This window comes from Pseudorca crassidens, chromosome 18 (assembly GCF_039906515.1).
Source record: "Pseudorca crassidens isolate mPseCra1 chromosome 18, mPseCra1.hap1, whole genome shotgun sequence".
NCBI classification, from domain to species: Eukaryota; Metazoa; Chordata; class Mammalia; order Artiodactyla; family Delphinidae; genus Pseudorca; species Pseudorca crassidens.
In genome coordinates, this window is record NC_090313.1 from 4284941 (window position 1) to 4302753 (window position 17813).

The 17813-nt window shown below is 44.9% G+C and overlaps 1 protein-coding gene across 1 annotated transcript in view; it reads right to left on the reverse strand.

Annotated features, from left to right (window-relative positions):
• The window catches only part of MYO16 (myosin XVI), a 427770-nt gene that overhangs the window by 57016 nt on the left and 352941 nt on the right, over positions 1–17813 (reverse strand). The window contains 3 exon segments of the mRNA XM_067712857.1: positions 8648–8919; positions 10828–11074; positions 15731–15827. Coding sequence (XP_067568958.1) covers positions 8648–8919; positions 10828–11074; positions 15731–15827 — 616 coding nt within the window.

Here is a 17813-nt window from a genome sequence, read left to right on the forward strand (position 1 = left end):
AGCGGGGGACCCGGCCCGAGCCTCGCGCAGCGCGCGGAGCTGCCCCGGCGCCGCGACTGGCGAGGACCCGGCCTCCATCCTCCAGGGTCCAGTTCTCCCCCCCCCCTCCACCGCGGGGTCTGGGTCCCTCCACCCTCCAGGGTCCAGTTCTCCCCCCCCCCCCCCGCGGGGTCTGGGTCCCTCCACCCTCCAGGGTCCAGGTCGCTCCCCCGCTGCGGGGGTCCGGGTCCCTCCACCCTCCAGGATCCAGTTCGCTCCCCGCTCCAGGGTCTGGTTCTCTTCAACCTCAGCTTCCCCATCTCCCCACCCTCCTGGGTCCGTGTCTCCCTGCACTTCACACGACTGCCAAGGGGAAAAGCCAGTTTTTGATCTCGGAGGGGGAGGACAACTGCCACCAGTCAAGGAAGAGGTAAGGTGGCCGGTAAGGAGGCCCAGGATTGCCAGCCGCCTGCAGCGGGAAGGGCTGGGATGCAGCGGGGTGGGCGCCTTCCATCTGCACTGGCACCTGCTTACGCCTGGGTTCTGAGGGCCTGATACACGTGTGGACTAAGTACTGGCTGAACTGCTCCTCATGGCTTTTAGAGAAGAGAAAATAGGAGCCTGGAGAGAACCAGCAAATTAGCGAGTTGGTGCCCTGTGGGTGTTTCCTGTAGGAAATACCTAAGCTGGATTATTTAAATGGTCTAAAACGAACACGACAGAACACCACTGAAAACAACTACATGCATGGAAAGATTATTTTCCTAAAAAGAACGTTGTTAAAATGATGCCAAGGGCTTGTTTTACAGTTAATTAATATATCTGAATCCTAACACACTTAACAGGGAAATCAAGAGTGTTGTATTTCACTAAGAACTTCAGTGGCAACTTCGTAAATTGAAAAGAAGGAAGATATTTAGAAAAACAGAAGAGCATAATATTAGCGAGAACTAATTTTTAAAGAGGCAGAAAAACTACTTAAATATGACTCAAAACATTTATTAAAGTTTAAGTTAAAAAATTCTAAAAGACTTATTTTTCTAATGTTTTTTACTGTAAATTATAGATTTTATTAAATATAATTTCTCTGGAGCCAAGATGTTAATTTTAGAAAATTACACACAGTTTTACTAAAATATCAAAACTTCTCAAATATCTTGAACTATTTTACCAATTTGGTGCTTTGCTAATCTGTAGGAATTCTTGATCTGAATAAGCACATCTAATTTTGCTGAGTTCCTGAGTTTTAAGGCAGCCAGGCTTTTCTCTCATTATGACTGCATATATGAGAGTGTCCGTCTCCACTTTCGGAGTGACAACTCCACTTTTAGGGTTAAAATTAAAGGCTTTGGAGTCAGCTGGGCTTGGATTCAAACCCCAGCATGACCACCCTCTCATGCTATCATTCATTTAGTCGTGCATTTAACCAGTATTTATTCAGAGACACATTAGTGAATATACAGTAATTGTCCCCTTCCTTCCTCTGCCCTCCTGGGTAAAGTCAGACAATAAAAAAAGTAAATAAAACAAATGAGTTAATTCCATAGCATGTTAGAACATGATACATGCTATGAGGTGGGAAACTACAGGCCATAATCGTCACAGAATTGGGTCTGTGTGTGTGTGTGTGTGTGTGTGTGTGTGTGTGTGTTTGCGTGGTGGCATCGGTGCAAATTATAATTTTAAAAGAGGTCTTGGTCACATCTCTCTGGGCTTCAGTACAGTCATGCCTAAAATGGTGATATCACTAATCATCTCAGAGGAATAAGATAATGCATGTAAAGTGCTTCACAAACATGAAACAAATGGGAGACATCCAGATGAGAATGGAAAAGAACCAAGTTAATTTTCTAACTCAATGGCTATCTTTGAAGGCCAGTATTGTACAGGGTTCACCAAAGCAGCCAACTTTTAGGAGTAGAAAATACCCCAAATGCACAATTCTGTAATTAATGAGCATTATCGCAAAGGCTTTCGATGTACGAAAACACAGCAACGCATAAGCTTCTCCTGGAAAGTTAATGAACCAGACAAAATTTTAACATTAGTATTATAGAGTTGTTCTGAAGATCTGAATAAGTTAAAGGACTTGTGGCAGCTTGTATTTTACAAAACTGGCTTCAACAATATTTCTAGTCCTTCGTGCTCTTCTAGAACCTTGAAGTGGGAAGGACCTCTGTGACCGCCCCATGAGTAGAACATGGCAAAAGCAAGGCCGCCTGCCTGCTGAGGCTGGGTCAGGGGCAGTGCAGCTTCTGGCCTGCTCTTCCTCTCTCGGGACACATCTCTTGGTGGCCCTGATCTCTATGTGAGAAGACTGCTTACTCTGAAGCACCCATGCTGTGGAGAACATGTGGAGAGGCCACACAGAGGTGAGAGAGATGCCAGAGGACCCCATCTGCTCCAGCCCTCAGCTGTCCAGGTTTCCCCAGCCCAGACACCAGAAATGTAATGAACTGAGCCTGCGGACCATCCCAGGCCCAGCCGCTGTCTGACCACAGCTGTGAGAGAGCTCGCATGAGAAGGGCTTAGCTGATACCCAACTAGTAGAATGGGGAGAGAGGGAGACAGAGAGAGAGAGAGAGAGAGAGAGACAGAGAGAGGGAGGGGGAGGGAGAAGGAGAGAGACAGAGAGAGAGGATAATAAAACCTTTGTCATTTTAAGCTACTAAATTTTGGAGAGGTTTGTTAGATAGCAATGGACAACTAATACAGATATTGGTACTGGAAGTGGAGTGCTGCCATAAAGCCCAAAAACCCAAACTGTAAAAGCCTGGCAGTAGCCTTGGGAAGTTGGAGGAGTTTGTTGTTTTTTGGTTTTTAATATTTATTTATTTATTTATTCATTTACTTATTTTGGCTGTGCCGGGTCTTAGTTGAGGCAGGCGGGACCTTCGTCGTGGCATGTTTAGTTGTAGCAGGCGGACTTCTTAGTTGCGGTACGTTGGGATCCAGTTCCCTGACCAGGGATCGAACCCGGGCTCCCTGCATTGGGAGCGTGGAGTCTTAGCCACTGGACCACCAGGGAAGGAGGAGAGGTCTTGAAGAGACTGTTAGCAGAAGCGTGACGCCCAGGAAAGCTCCTGGTGATGTTTAAAGGAAAGTAAGAAATATGCTGGACGCCGAGGGAAACATAACCCTTTTTATACCTTTGTGGAAAGTTTAGCAACACTGTCACCTGCGGTACTGCGGAAACCAGACAACACACTTAAGGCACTGGATGGTCTAGGGAGGGAGATCTTTAGACCAAGTGTACAAGCAGCCTCCTGGATTCTTCTACTTTCCTGCAGGAAAATGAGGGTAAAGAGATAAGCTACAGAAAGAACAAACGATTATCTATAAAGGAGCCTGGGCTTTCTGAGTTTGAAAATAAAATAGTTTCTCACTGGGCCATCAGGATAGTAAATAACTCCGAAGTTAAGAAATGACTTGTAAGCAGAGATTGAATCTGGGGCATTTTCAGGAAAACAGGATCTAACGCTGAAGCCGAGGTCATGACTATGAACCCCTTTATTAAGACCTCAGAAAGATGTCAGGTGGTGCTTCACTGGACCTTTTCAAAGAAACAAAACCACAGGACTTCTAAGGATATCAAGAGTACTGCCCCACAGAAATCTTGCAGAAAAGAAAAAGTCAAGAGGAGATTATCTCAAGGAGATTTGTGGATGTGGCTTTTGACTAAAGGGGTAGATTATAAATTGATTCACAGGAAACTCGCAAAGCTTTTAAAGGAACTGTATCGGCTGCGTTGAAAGAGGTACGATCAATACAAAATAAAGAGGCTCTGGTGCTTCAAAAGTTTATGAGCAGGAATCAGGCTGAGAAAACGACCGGCCCCAAACGTGTCACCTCTTGTGGACGAGGAAATAACATCCAAAGGTGAGCCCAGATTCTGTAGCACGGACCTAATGGCCATGGAAAATAATTTCCGGGCACCAGGACTAAAACCTAACCAAGGCACAAGCAACATGTTAGTTGTGTGGAGAATAGGCAGCTTGTCTTCGATAGTTAGGGACAGTCCTGGAGGAGCTGCCCACCTAAGGAGCCTTACCTGAGCAGCCAGGATACCTGGACCTGACTTAGATGATGGGATTTGGGGCTTGGACCTGAGCCCGATGTGATGATGGGATAAGGCTCTGGGGAGCATGGGAGAGGGATGAGTGCCTCTTGCATGTGGGAGGGATGTGAATTGTTTGATCCAGAGGATGGATTAAGGCAGCCTGTATTTTCCAAAAATTGGCCACAATAGTTTTCCCAGTCTTATCAAGAGTTAGAGTCTATTTCACCTTCCTCAACCTGGATGCGCCTCTGAGACTGTCTGGTGGCAGTGGTGGAAGTGATGCTGTGTGGCTTCCAAGGCTGCTCGTCAAAGGTAAGAGAGTGACCGCCCGGCGTTCTCTTTCCTGGAGCAGGCGCCGGGGACACACTGATTGTCCACGTAAGAAGTCCAGCTACCCTGAAGCTGCCAGGCTGCACAAACTGGGTGGCGAGACCACCTAGACACAGAGTTGGCCAAGCAGTCCCAGTCCTTAGACATCTATGGGCACCAGGCATGCAAGTGACCAGCTTACAGGCGATTCCAGCCACCACATGCAGCTTCATGGAGGACCTTGAGGGACAGCCACTCAGATGAGCCCAGTTGACACCCAGAACCTGAGACAGTAATAAAATAATCGTATTTTATTTAAATATCCAAGTTTGGGAGGAGTTGGTAAGCAACCATAGATAGCTGATATGATATTCCCTCAAGGTTTGCTTTAGATGCAGAGAAAAGCTTTTTTGAATTAAACGATGATAAATAAAAGTAGCATGGGTTATCGGGAGGCAGTTGAGAGACTGGCCTCTGGAAGCTGACTGCTTGGGTGTGTAGCATGGGACAGGATGCACCACTGTTCCCCTGACTCAACATCCACATCTACAGAGGGGTCACAGTGACAGTCCCACCCCATCAGGTAGTTCTAAAGCTTGAAGATACTTAGCATAGGGCTTGTCACATGACAAACAATTGTAAGTGTCAGCTGTTACCATCAACATCATATTATTACTACAGAACCAGAAATCAGTCATGAGTCACAGAACAGGGTTCTGTAGGGCGTGGTCTGCAGTTCATCACTATCAGATCACCTGGGGTGCTTTACTGAGGATGTAAAGAGCACAGTTCCTGGCCTTGTCTGTAACTACCAAATTAGAATATCTGGGCCGGGAACTGGAAAGCTTCATTCTTCATAAAGTGAAATTAGAATACCACAGTTAGAGAATTAAGAGTCTAATTTGGTTTTATGGTTATTCCTTTGTGTGTGTGTGTGTGTGTGTGTGTGTGTGTGTCCACACAAGTCCTTGCTAATTGTTCATTTGCAAATAAGGATTTAAGGGCTGTTAAGAGTGAATTTATATTAAGAGTTTTCTTAACAATTTTTTTAGTCCTTGAATTTACGGATAAAAGTGAGATGGGATCAGGGAGACATTTCATGGTTATAGATCACCTTGAGGGCAAGTCTTAGTGTCCTAACAGTAACTTAAGGGATAAATCCCACATTCTCAAGCCCTCTCATTTTTTCTTAAACTTGACTCTTATCTGAGTTACTGTGCAATGATCTAGAGACTCGTGTCATTTTTAGATTCTGTTAGGAGGTAAACATTTTCTTGTACAAAATAGTTTCCCTTTGAGTTTTTTGCTAAGGCATGTCGGTGACTTTGCCTCAAGACACAAGTTACTTGGCCCCATTCTCACTGAGAATAAGATGCCTACATGTTAAATCTATGAGAAGAAAGAAATGAGAAGATCGTTCATCAAGAAAATACCTGTATCTGTGTGTGTTGTTATCCTCTGTTTTCCAACTCTTCCAGTGTGATTTTGCCCAGTTTCAGAGCAAACTGTGTGCCCTTCTCAGGACCTAAGACGTGAAGGATGCCTAGATAAAGCCAGTTCCCTGGCTGGTGGGCCTGTTGCATACTTGAGTGAGGTCAGTATCGATCTGCAACCAGCTTACAAACTGGACAAGAAGGGTTTCTACTGAGCTGCGATAGATTACAACCTTGCTAGGTCATTTCTTTGAGGGAGGAGTCTGTTACCTTTGCTCTCGGCCCATCTTTCCCCACTGACTGCCCTCCACGTGTGTAAGGCCTCTTAAATGTCCTTCTCGGCCCCTTCCACAGGTCCCAGTGAGGGTTAGCCCCTCCTGCTCTGTGCTCTTTGGTGCCCTTGCTGTTACTCTGCCTCTCTCATAATTTGTTTGCCCATTTTCCTAGCCCACTGGTCTCTAAGGCCCTGGAGGAGTGGAATACACTGAATTAACATGTGTTGAATGGACAAATGAGCCATAAGTTGTGAAACATAATTATGTTCTCCTGTTATGCCCCGTCACACATTCTCAGGGCAGCGTTCACGGAGGACCTAATTTTCATCAAATTTCAGGTAAGAGAAAAAAATATTATAAAGGGGATTCTGTTAAAAATAATGCTGACAAAGTCTGACAAATCTCAAGGGTACCTGTTGAAACTTGCCAAATTGTGCTCATTTCGATTTACTGATAAGAAGCTAGTTCCGCTTTCACGAAAGCAGCACAAAGAAATATTTTTCTATTCTATTGATTTATTTGTTCAATAAGTATTTACTGAGTGCTTACTGGGTGTCAAGTGCTATTCTAGAATAAATTTATAAACAAGACAATAAAAAAGGGAATAACATGTAACGCTATTTCCAAATGAAGCCACACAGCTGAACCATTCTCGTGTCTATACATATAAACTGTGTTTTGTTACAAAGGGAAGCTGTACGGCAATTCTAAGAAATACGGATTCCTCGGGTGTTATTTCTAAGGAGCGGGTGGCTGGAGTCTGAGGGAGGCTGGGTATGCATCTCACATCACCAGGCGTAAGTGGTGGCGCCTAGAGCTGCCCCCCAAAACCTGTCCTGTGCTATTTCACCATCCAGGGGTCCCTGTGTTGGGGAGAAAGCCGTCACATTGGGTTTAGATACTCAGTTCTTCAGCAAAGCCCTCAGCTGGGAGCTTCCCTGCAAAGAAGAGAAGTCACGGCTCTGTTCTTCCTTTCCTAGTCTCTGTTTGCAAAAAGCAACCCCGAACTTTTAAAAATCACACTTTCAAATAGTTGGCTCTCGCTTGTTAATAGTTTGCAAACGAGTGTTAAAATTTACTGGCCCATAAAATTGCTTCCAGCTTTTCAGGCACAAAGGTAGAGAAGAAAAACGAGCCCTCTGGCCGGCCTCTCTTCACTATGACCGTATATACTGGATGAAAACCTCTAGGAAAGGCACGTGTTAATAAGAACAGGACTGGGCATAAAAGGTGTTGACTCGGGGCTTCCCTGGTGGCGCAGTGGTTGAGAGTCCGCCTGCCGACGCAGGGGACGCGGGTTCGTGCCCCGGTCCGGGAAGATCCCACATGCCGCGGAGCGGCTGGGCCCGTGAGCCATGGCCGCTGAGCCTGCGCATCCGGACCTGTGCTCCGCACCGGGAGAGGCCACAGCAGTGAGAGGCCCCGCAAAAAAAAAACAAAAACAGTTGAGCTATTCCGTGTATTTATCTGTTTATCGTGTTTACCATCTGTCTTCCCCACTAGAATGCCAGCCCCATGGGGGAAGGTAACGTTGTTTTATTTATTGTGTACCTTCCTGGGCCTAGAATAGGGCCTCATACTCATGCGTGATAAGTAAAATCTGTGAAGTTAGTAAATGTTCTGCAAAGAAGGACTTCCTCTGCTTTTCACAATTCTAAAAATTAAAAATTAAGCAATAATATCACATGAACTAATCTATGAGAGAATTAATTGAGAATAAACTGTGGTTTTGCATAAATACGTCTAGACCACCGATGCAGAGACCTTTGTTGTCTAGTCCCCAAAGTTTCACTCACTGAATTTTGCTGAGTCATGATTCTCCTCTGCATGAATCGTTTCACTTTACTGTGTGGTGACAAAGCAGGCTTAATTTTTAATTAAGTTGTGATAACAGGGAAGCCAGATGAATCTTTTTAGCTTTTTAATTCACAAAAGTTTACGTGGACGAGCAACCGACTCTCTGAATTGTTCTGGTTTGAGGCTCCTCATTCAATGTGGAAGTCGGGAGAGGAGTTAAGGAAATGATATATAAGTAGCTTTTCCCTAAGAGGCTTAGAGATTAGAATTAATATTATTTATGTTTAATGATTAAAGGGCCCCTGGTGGGCTTCCCTGGTGGGCTTCCCTGGTGGCACAGTGGTTAAGAATCTGCCTGCCAACGCAGGGGACACAGGTTCGAGCCCTGGTCCAGGAAGATCCCACATGCCACGGAGCAGCTAAGCCCGTGCGCCACAACTACTAAGCCTGCGCCCTAGAGCCCGCAAGCCACAACTACTGAGCCCACGCGCCTAGAGCCCGTGCTCCGCAACAAGAGAAGCCACCGCAATGAGAAGCCCGTGCACCGCAATGAAGAGTAGCCCCCGCTCGCCGCAACTAGAGAAAGCCCGCGTGCAGCAACGAAGACCCAACGCAGCCAAAAATCAATAAATAAAAATTTAAAAAGAAAGGGGGGGGGGCCCTGGCAAGCCAACAACGGATTTAATTCTACTAAAAATATATTAGGGCAAAGTACTGCTGCGGCGCACTCAAAGACCGGAAATCAAGCATCAGTAACCCAACGGGGGTCGGGGTCCCCCTTCCCCGAGGCTAACCTTCATTGGAGGAGTCCTTGGTGACAGCCCACAGGCAGGCGCTCACGGCCTCATAGGAGGCGCTCAGCCGCGTGGTGGGGTCCCTCTTTGGCTTGGGCGGAGGCTGTTTCCGTGGTGATGGGAGGCCGCTGCTGTCATCCAGGCTGAGCACCGAGTGCAGAGAAGGAGACGGGGTGGATGGGCCAGCCTGGGACTGGACCAGGCTGTCTACCGCCATGGACACTGGGACGAAGCTGCAGTGGAGGCGCCTGGGTCCACCCTTGTCTTCAGCTCTGGGTGTGCGTGGGGAAACAAACACAAACAGCCCCGCCAGAGAGACCCAGATGCATTATTCAGATGGGAACAATGAACCGGCTCAAGCAGACGTAATCACAGCTTTTTGGTAAACAGCCTTCCCGCCGAGGCTGGAGGATGCGTGCAGCGCTCTGGTATCCAGCGCATCCAGAGGAAGCCACTTCATCCTTCCAGCCTTGCTTCGTGATAAATAAACACGTTCGAGACTCTTCATTATTACTTTAGAAAAAAATCTCACCGGAACCCAAGATGTCGTAAGGAATGCCACATTTGCTATCAGGCATTCGCTGAGTGAAGTTTTCACACCCTGATTATTAAGCAAATCAAAAAGCCAGGATTTCAATCTGAATGATAATTTCTGGGAAATCCATCTTAATAGAGAGTTACTGATGCATCAGATGCTGGGAGTTATCTCTGTTTGCCCTTGCAAAAGAGCAGATGCTTTACTTAAAACGATCAAAGATTTTCATTTTCCCTGTCTCTCTCTCTCTCTCTCTCTCTCTCTCTCCCTTGCCATTTAAATTCCATCAGCAATTATTTAATTATGTGCAGAATTGTTATTTTTCTTCTGTTATTCCATCTGGTTGCCCAATGCCAAGTGAACTGCTGGTTTTCAATAAATAAATAGACAAATACTTCTTCACTTAATTTTATATCAGGCAAATGAATACATAATGAAACTGAGAAATTGGGGTGGCTGTTTAGCTCCAGCAGAGAAAATAATAAATATTATTCTGGAAGTCCTATAAAATTAATAGTTATCTGGTTAAAAACAATTCCTTCTGGCTTCACATGTCAATGGAATCATGTGCCAGGGAGATGCCAATGCATTCATTTTACCAGGAGTCTCCGAGCATTTGTTTTTATAATTATATCTTTGTGTGGCAGAACACCAACAGAGCTGGGATCTACTGCCAGGCAGAGCCAGACGCCCATATAGGAAATGAACTAGCTGAAGACGAAAGCGTGGCACTCGGTGGATAATTTGTTTTCCCTGTAATGTTTAATTACAGTTTTCCTTACAAAGGGAATTTTTTCAGTATTTAATCACTGAGATATTTGAGGCTAATTAGGGAGAGACACACCACCACTTCCACTTTAATAAAAAATCATTCGACATCACAGTCAAGGCAAAGGGGGGTCACTTTCAGGGAGAAACAACTAGACATTACTAAGTTCCTATGGAAAAACAAACATCTCCCTGACAGCAAATTAGGATGGAAAGACCCAGGGAGGATTGTAAATCATGGGTGTCCTCGTCTGTCACAGAGAGACAAGAGTGGAAAAGTGGAGAAGGACTTAGTTTTCTTCACATGTCTATTTCAAGCTCAGCGTCCAACGTGAACTTTAAAATAAAAATCTTTCCCCAGAGCTTTCCTTTTTGGCAAAGAAGATGTGACAGTTTCCTAAGGGAAATATAATACAGGCAACCATTCATTGATTTCACTGCTCTTGTGTTTTAGAGTGTCTTCTCCATTTGGGGGGTCAGGTTTTCAGAAGTTTCTAGGAGTCAGCCTTATTTATACACGTGACACTTGCATGAAGATGTCGAGAACCAAGCTATATATCTTTGCGAAGACGTAAAGGTTAGATGCCTTAAAACTTTGTGCTTGAGATGGTCAGTGACGCAAGCACGGTAGGTGAAGCAATTATTTCATGGGACCTAAACTAACACGTAGAGCATCTATTTTGTGGAAGGAAAGCCCAGGAAAAGCATCTTTTCAGGTGTCAGGAGGTTTCACGTAACGCACTGCGCATGCATACGTGCTTGTTCCTCTCCCTACGGTCATAAGTGATTGAACTTTGCGTTAAGGGCTATCGGCATTTTCTTGACGCCCCAGGATCAATCGCGTAGGTCACCGAAGTTGCACACTATCTGCCTTTACCTTTTGGTTCCTTCCTCTTGCTTGTTCCTGGCCTCCAACTTCTCTTTGTGGAAAGTAGCGTTCATTACGTTCCGGAGCCGGTCATTCTCACGGGCGATGTCCGAGGCGTTCTGCACGACCAGGGCATCATAGGTCTTAAGCCCCAGGTCCTCTGTAATCTGCAGGAAGCTGTTGATGGATGTGACCTCTTGCTGCCTAATGCTCCTTTTCTGATGCAAGTGCTGGCGTGCTAAAAATCCTCTGATAACTTCAGTAAAAGAACAAAGTGATGGGTCAACGAGAGGAGCAAAAGCAAAAAACCCAGATGTACATCAACAAGTCCAAATACATTATGTTGGAGCAGCTCTAAAATAAAATATATTTAACCCAGTCTAGGACTTTACTAAAACATTCTAATCTTGCATTAAAAAAGATATCTACATTCAGTAATGTTAACAGTGGAGGCAAAAATCCTCACCCTGAATGAGATCGTGCAGGTTATTTTCTAATAAAGCTTCCCTCCTTCTTGTGGTAACACAGGCTGAACACTGATGGAAAGAACTAAGTCCAAACCCCAGAGAATTCTGGGTGTGGCTCTCATCAGACTGTTTTGGGGATGCACCAATCACATTATTTTATATCAGATTATAACAGAAACGTCTGAGGCTCACGGATGTAGTCTTTGAAAACCATGCACATATTGCTAACAGGATTGTGACTTAACTCCTAGAAAAACTAACACTGCATTTAAGGCTCTGGAAAGAGACTGTGTAGAAATATGGGTCATCCTTCTGCTTTCTGGGGAAGCAGGGCTAGAAAAACGTGTAACAATTGGGGGAAACAGGTGGATGAACACACTTTGAAATCACTTACGTGTCAGTAACAAATGTAAGACTTGAAAATAAAAGTCACGCCCACCGTGTAAAGGCACTGCCACGTGCTAGGCGCTCCAACCCATCTTTCAGTGCCCAAACTCGATGGCCATTAATGTACCAGTATCTCCATCTTGTACCCCAAGAAAGAGAAGCTCAGTGAGGCTGAGAAAATTCCTCTAGGTAAACACAACCAAAGAACGGTAGAGCGGGGATTCAAACCTCTGCCCTTATGAGGCCAGACTCTACCTTGCAGCCACGTGGATGCAAATCTGTAGCTCTCCAGAGAGCAGGTCACAACAGGGAAGGTGCAGGAAGCACATCTGGGATCAATATGAAGATGGCGTTTTAACAATGAGCATAGGTTGTAAACAGATCAGGCATCTCATGGGAGAGAGTCGGCTCCCAGTACCCAGGCAAGTTCAAGAAACAGGATGGCCCCCGCTCAGGGGTGTTCTGACAGATGAGTGGGAGCAATGCTGATTTGATGCTAGGATGCGTCCCTTCTCATTCTGAGTTTCTGTGATTAGAAGCAGTTGTTCGGATCATAGGAAGAGCTATAATTGTAGGGAAAACCAATGTGGGTAACAAAGACACTTTCTTCTCCTCCTATAAAATATTAGGTGCTTTAAAATATTCCCGGCTATAGGAGAATAAATATGTGAGTGTCTATATATGTCTAGGATATTCACTTAGATGTCTTTACTCGATTAGAAGATGGAAGGGCGAACGCAACTTTCCACAAGTATGGCTTCAGAGGCAAATAATATGCAGACGTCTAAAATGCTCAAGACTTTTTCTCAGATGGCAGTACTAAGTCTTTAGTGACTTTGGAATGCAGTGTATTAAGATAACTGTAAAAACAGTCATGCTGAACTAATCTAAAAGAGAAAAAAATTAAACAGCTCAAGGTACAATCAGACTCCCAGGAATCAAATATGCGGAATAAAATGTAGAAATTTCAGCCACGTGACAGGCACAGTGAGAGAGAGAGGCAGAAGGCCTGCTCTCTGTTCATTCGCTCATTCCTGTTACATTAAACAAAATCTAGACATTGACAATGGGAGGTATATTTAAGATGTTTAATCTCTTGGAATAAAGGGAAGATTAATGTGGACAGGCCAGACTGCTGACCTCCAACTACAGCAGGACTGTTCGTTGGATCCACGAACAACGTGGGAATCCACTGTCCTGTGTCCAGACCCTGTGTTCTCACACTTTGCACTAGCAATCTTTGAAAATTAAAAGAAAAAAGTTTATACTAGTTGCTAAAACATGGTACCTTTACTAAGAGACAATTCATACAAATAAATTTGGCACAAATAGATCATTAATACTTGTCTCTTTCTGACAATTTCATGCAGGATAAAATGAAGGTATATAGTCAGAGGAAACTTCTGTTGGGAATAATTTGAAATTGAAATGATTAAATTTAAGACTGAGGTGTAACTACAGCTCTCTGCCACCCAATATTTACAAAGAAAAAATGAGAACCCTTAAAAAACTGGAAAGGACTCCAGATGATATAAATGCTGAATGAATTTCAAACTAGCAAAAAGGACCGAAGCAATGGTTCTAAGAGATGTAAAAATAAAAATCAATAACTAATGCTTTGCATTTAAGAGCCTGTAATTTAAAAAAATGCTTTTACAGCCATTATTTCATTTATGCAATAGGAAATTGTGGTTTGTATCCACTTTTTAAAAACCATTCTCAATTTTTATCATTAGGGGTGAAGAAAGAACTACAGTTCTGCTAATTCCTTCTGTTTCAGGTCCATAGGGCACAGCGACTTAACATTTGTAACCAACCAGAGGAGACATTACTAGCGGGCACCCCCGATGGAAGACAGAGTACGCCGCCTTCTAATTACATGTAGGAAAAGTTCCAGGAGAAAGTGATACCCTGCTCCATGTATGTATAAACGCGGTATTAAATGGAATTCTCGGTTGGTTCCACAGCCCGGGGGGTAGAGCACTGGTCTTGTAAAGGAGACTCTCCCCGTCCCACTTTCAGCCTGAGGCTACAAATGCAGATTCTGATTCAGGAGTTCTGGGGCAGGGCCTGAGACTCTGCATTTCTAACCAGCTCCCAGGGCATGCCTGGACTGACCACACAGAAAGGAATTGCAAAGGCGACAGAGTCAAAAGGAGACCTGTGAGCCCAGCCCTTCCCTACCCTGATGAGGGACAGAGAAGGCCAAATGACCCTATAACCCAAATTACCCTATTACCCTATAACCCTATATAGGTATAACCTATACCCTATAACCCAGAGAGAAGCGAGGATTGCATAGGGCCTCCCTCACCCGGGGCTCCCCCCGCCGCCCCTGAACACCAGGCTGGTGAAAGTGGCCTCAGGGGACCAGCCAGAGACCCTGCCACACGGTCTGGAGTTTGGAGGACACGGTGGCCTGGGAGGCCGACGCTGCCAGGGGCTGAATGCAGGGCAGCTCTACGGGGAGAGGCTCACTTGTCAGGGTCCCCAGCTGTGCTTCTAGGACACCAGACCTTGCTTATCGAGACAGAGACGCCTGCCAGGAGTCATTTAAAGAGACTTCCTCTTGGAGAGCACCCAGGCCCACAGGCAGTGTCAACGGGGAGGTCCAAGTGGCACCCAAAGGAGAGATTTTGCGGTTCCCAGGTGGGTAGCACAGGTGAGGGCTGAAAGGCGCCCACATATGCAGAGAGCCTGTTAACCCCTGCCTGCCTGCTGGCCAGAGAAGCCCCAGGCCAGGTCACGTGGGTGTGGGTCAGACTGAGGGGCGGCCCTGTCCCCTTACCTGTTCCCTCCCCCCCCCGGAGGGCACCTAAGTAAGGGTGGGAGCCTAGAGGGACGATTTAACTTGGAATGAGATTCTGACTTTTGACCTTCCCGTGGACTGGACTTACTAAATTCTGAACCGAGTCTGTTTGAGGGACCAGCATACAGCAGGACTTTTTATCATCAGAAAATGATGGGACCCATCAGAGGTTTCAGCCAGGGGTGTGCCTGAAGGAATCCCCCAGGGGTTCACATAGACAGAGGCTTGAACAGGGTGAGGCAGTTTTCCATGTTCTCTGAGATGCACTTGTTTTTAATAGTTTCAGATAGATTAGAGAGCTAAGCTCATCACGGCTGCTTCCACCAAAAGTTAGCCTGTAGATTAATTTCTCCCCTTTTTACCTTTCTTTAGAGCTATATAATACAATTAAACTATTAAGCAAATTAAAAATCTATTAAGTATGTATGTTTTATGTGAGGCATAGTTATGATTTTTAAAATGTACCTATTTTTGGCGGTCACTTGGGTTTTGATAGAAAAAAAAAATCTAAATGGACTCTCAAAGTTAACATGAAATAGATGCTATCTGCTCTCAAAGTTAACAGTCCAAATATTGTTATCCCTTCACAAAGGAAAAATAGTCAAGCATTTATCCAAGGCATACATGGAATTACTTAAATTACAAGGCATACATAAATCCAAGGCATACATTGGCTAATGGGCTGTGGCAGTCCTCCAAACTCTAGCATACCAAGGGGCGCTGACTGGCGTGGCCTAGGAGTCTGGCTCCAGAGCTGCGCCCGAGTGTCACATGGGTTGTGTTTTCTTCCCCACTGTGGGTTCAAAGGCACACTCTTCTTGTCCTGTGCTTCTTGGAGGATCAGCAAGCATGAATATTTTACAGGTGAGGAATGCATAAATTACAAGGTACGTATATCCCCTCTTCCAAACTATGACTTAGGTGAAAATGTGATGCAGAATTACAGACAGAATGATCATGAGATAAAGCACGAGCTGTGGCCGCACACTCTGATCCAGAGACAAGTAAATAGCCAACTTAGCTACTGTGCTTCTGAAACTCCTGAAACCTATTTATTTGCCTGAAGGTAGCGCCATGGGATGGATGGACATAGGGCCATGGCAGGGTCCACTCTAATATTTAGGTTAACCTAAATGTTAGGTTTCCCTAACATTTAAACTTGGGGGTTCACTAAATGATTTTGTATTTTCCGACTCATCAAAGTTCAGAAATGTCACTGAACTGTTACTGTGACGTGTGTAACTGTTACCTTTTTGGCAGGTGATAATTTTTCTCTGCAGCTGTAGGCACAGATCGTTTAGCTGGTTGGCATGCCAGTATTTCAGAAATACTTTTCGAACACCAATCTAAAAGGCAAACAGCAGGGAAACATTTAACAGCATGAAGATGCCAAAATAACAATGGGAAAATAGTCAGGCAAGAGGTTTTTCCAGAAAAGGATTTGAAGGAGCAAAGCTCACAAAAGTTATCCCAGTGCATCTGCCGTATTCTTGCAACACTTCTACATTTTGTGAGAATCCCCAAGCTTTTGTTCTAATAAGTATGTTTGCTGTGTGTATACATTGTCACTAATATTTGCAAATACCCATACACCACAGCTGTCGTGGTTGCCCCCTGCAGCACAAAGGGAAAACACGGGCCTTCACTCTTCATTGGAAGATACAACCGTTCCCATGAATGAATTCCCAAATCCCAGAGCTAAACCCTTATCTTTATTTTATGATCCTTTTCTTTCCGCAACTCAAAGCAGGGAGGTTGCGTCTGTGAAAAGGAAACGTGAACAAACAAAAAGACCAAAAACAAAAACAACTTAAACGTGATGCACAAAACTGTTTCATTTCAATGATTTTTTTTCTACTACACCATATGTTATTATAAATCAAATGTTTATACAACTGCAGTGATAGAACCGCAGCACAAAAGTAAAAAGTCTTCACGTCGTCATCTCTGAGCAATAATCTTCTAGACGCCTGCCTAAACAGTAGCTATACAATGAACATTCGTGTCTAGAATTTTAAAAAAGGAATTTCAGCATGTTACCGAATCAGCTTCTAGTAAAAGCCCTGGTGGTGTGCAAGCCAGTCCAAATGTTCCACTATTGATGAGAAGCACTGTCAAAGAAAGTTCTGAAAAACACATAACAATAAGCCATAGCCACGCGTCTTCAAAATAATTTTCTGGTGTGTTGTGCTTATTTTCTAAGAATTCACAGGGCTGTGGTAGGTGTGAGGAATGCCCTTCACAATGGAAACGCTCACAGTGGAAATGCTCAGACGTAAATAACTGCAGAAGAGCCTGGGAAATACTAACATGAAGAGCTGTGGACACACAGAGGTGACGTCCTGTTATATCCGGAAAAAATACAGCTCAGGCAAACCTTGTGATACGTTCATAGTCGTCTTCTTAGCACTTGAGACAAACACCGTGAAGATGAGAGACCAACACGTGTGCTCCCAAGCATGGGCTGCGGACACTAAAATGCTGACACCACCACTTACCCCCGCAGCCTGTGTCAGACGTCAAAGGGGCACCCGAAGCTGGTGCATTTATACACACCATTAGGTACCAAAAAGGCTGACAGGTCAGACTTGCCATTAGAGCGCTTGGCCAGAGGTAGCTTATGAAGCCTTTCACATGGAAACGGAGTTTACTCCGAACATCTTTTGCCACTTCCCATCTTATGTAGCTCTCCCCTTAGCCAAGATTTGTCGTCTTGATGAAGCAGGCGGTTTTGCAAGAGATTGAGACTCAAATCTTGCATTATGGCAGTCGGGCTAGCCACTTGGGTGGACAGGACAAGCCCTCAACCGCTCTCCTGTTTCAGAGGCCCCTGGTTGACTAGATGTCCTTCTTCATTTAGTTTTCTTTAAATTGGTTGAGATTCGAGGCGGGTACTTGAATGGGTGGCCACAGAGAATTGTCACTTTTTCCCCCCATTGTAGTGCCATTCTCTCTCCCTAGTGATTTTCCATAATTCATAGAGTTTTTTTTTTCTTCCCAACTGCTGAATGATTTTGGCAGTCAACAGGAAGAACAGTTGGTACTGTCTGTGAGCACCACAGAGCAAATCTGTGAGGCAGGCTTTGGGAAGGAGGGAGCGTGTCATCTTTCTGTTCATTGTCGACTGTGGTATGTAACTCGCTGCAGGAAACTCAATCCCCGAAGCAAAATTCACGCAAACTTGGGTTCCGAAATGAAACTCCCAGAGAGTTAGAGGCAGCGATACTACAGAATGGGTAGAAGCAGTAATGACCACTCTGGGAGAACTAACGTATGAAGGGAGCGCACCATGGGGACAAGACCTCCGGATGGTGGTGGAAGAGCTGGATTCT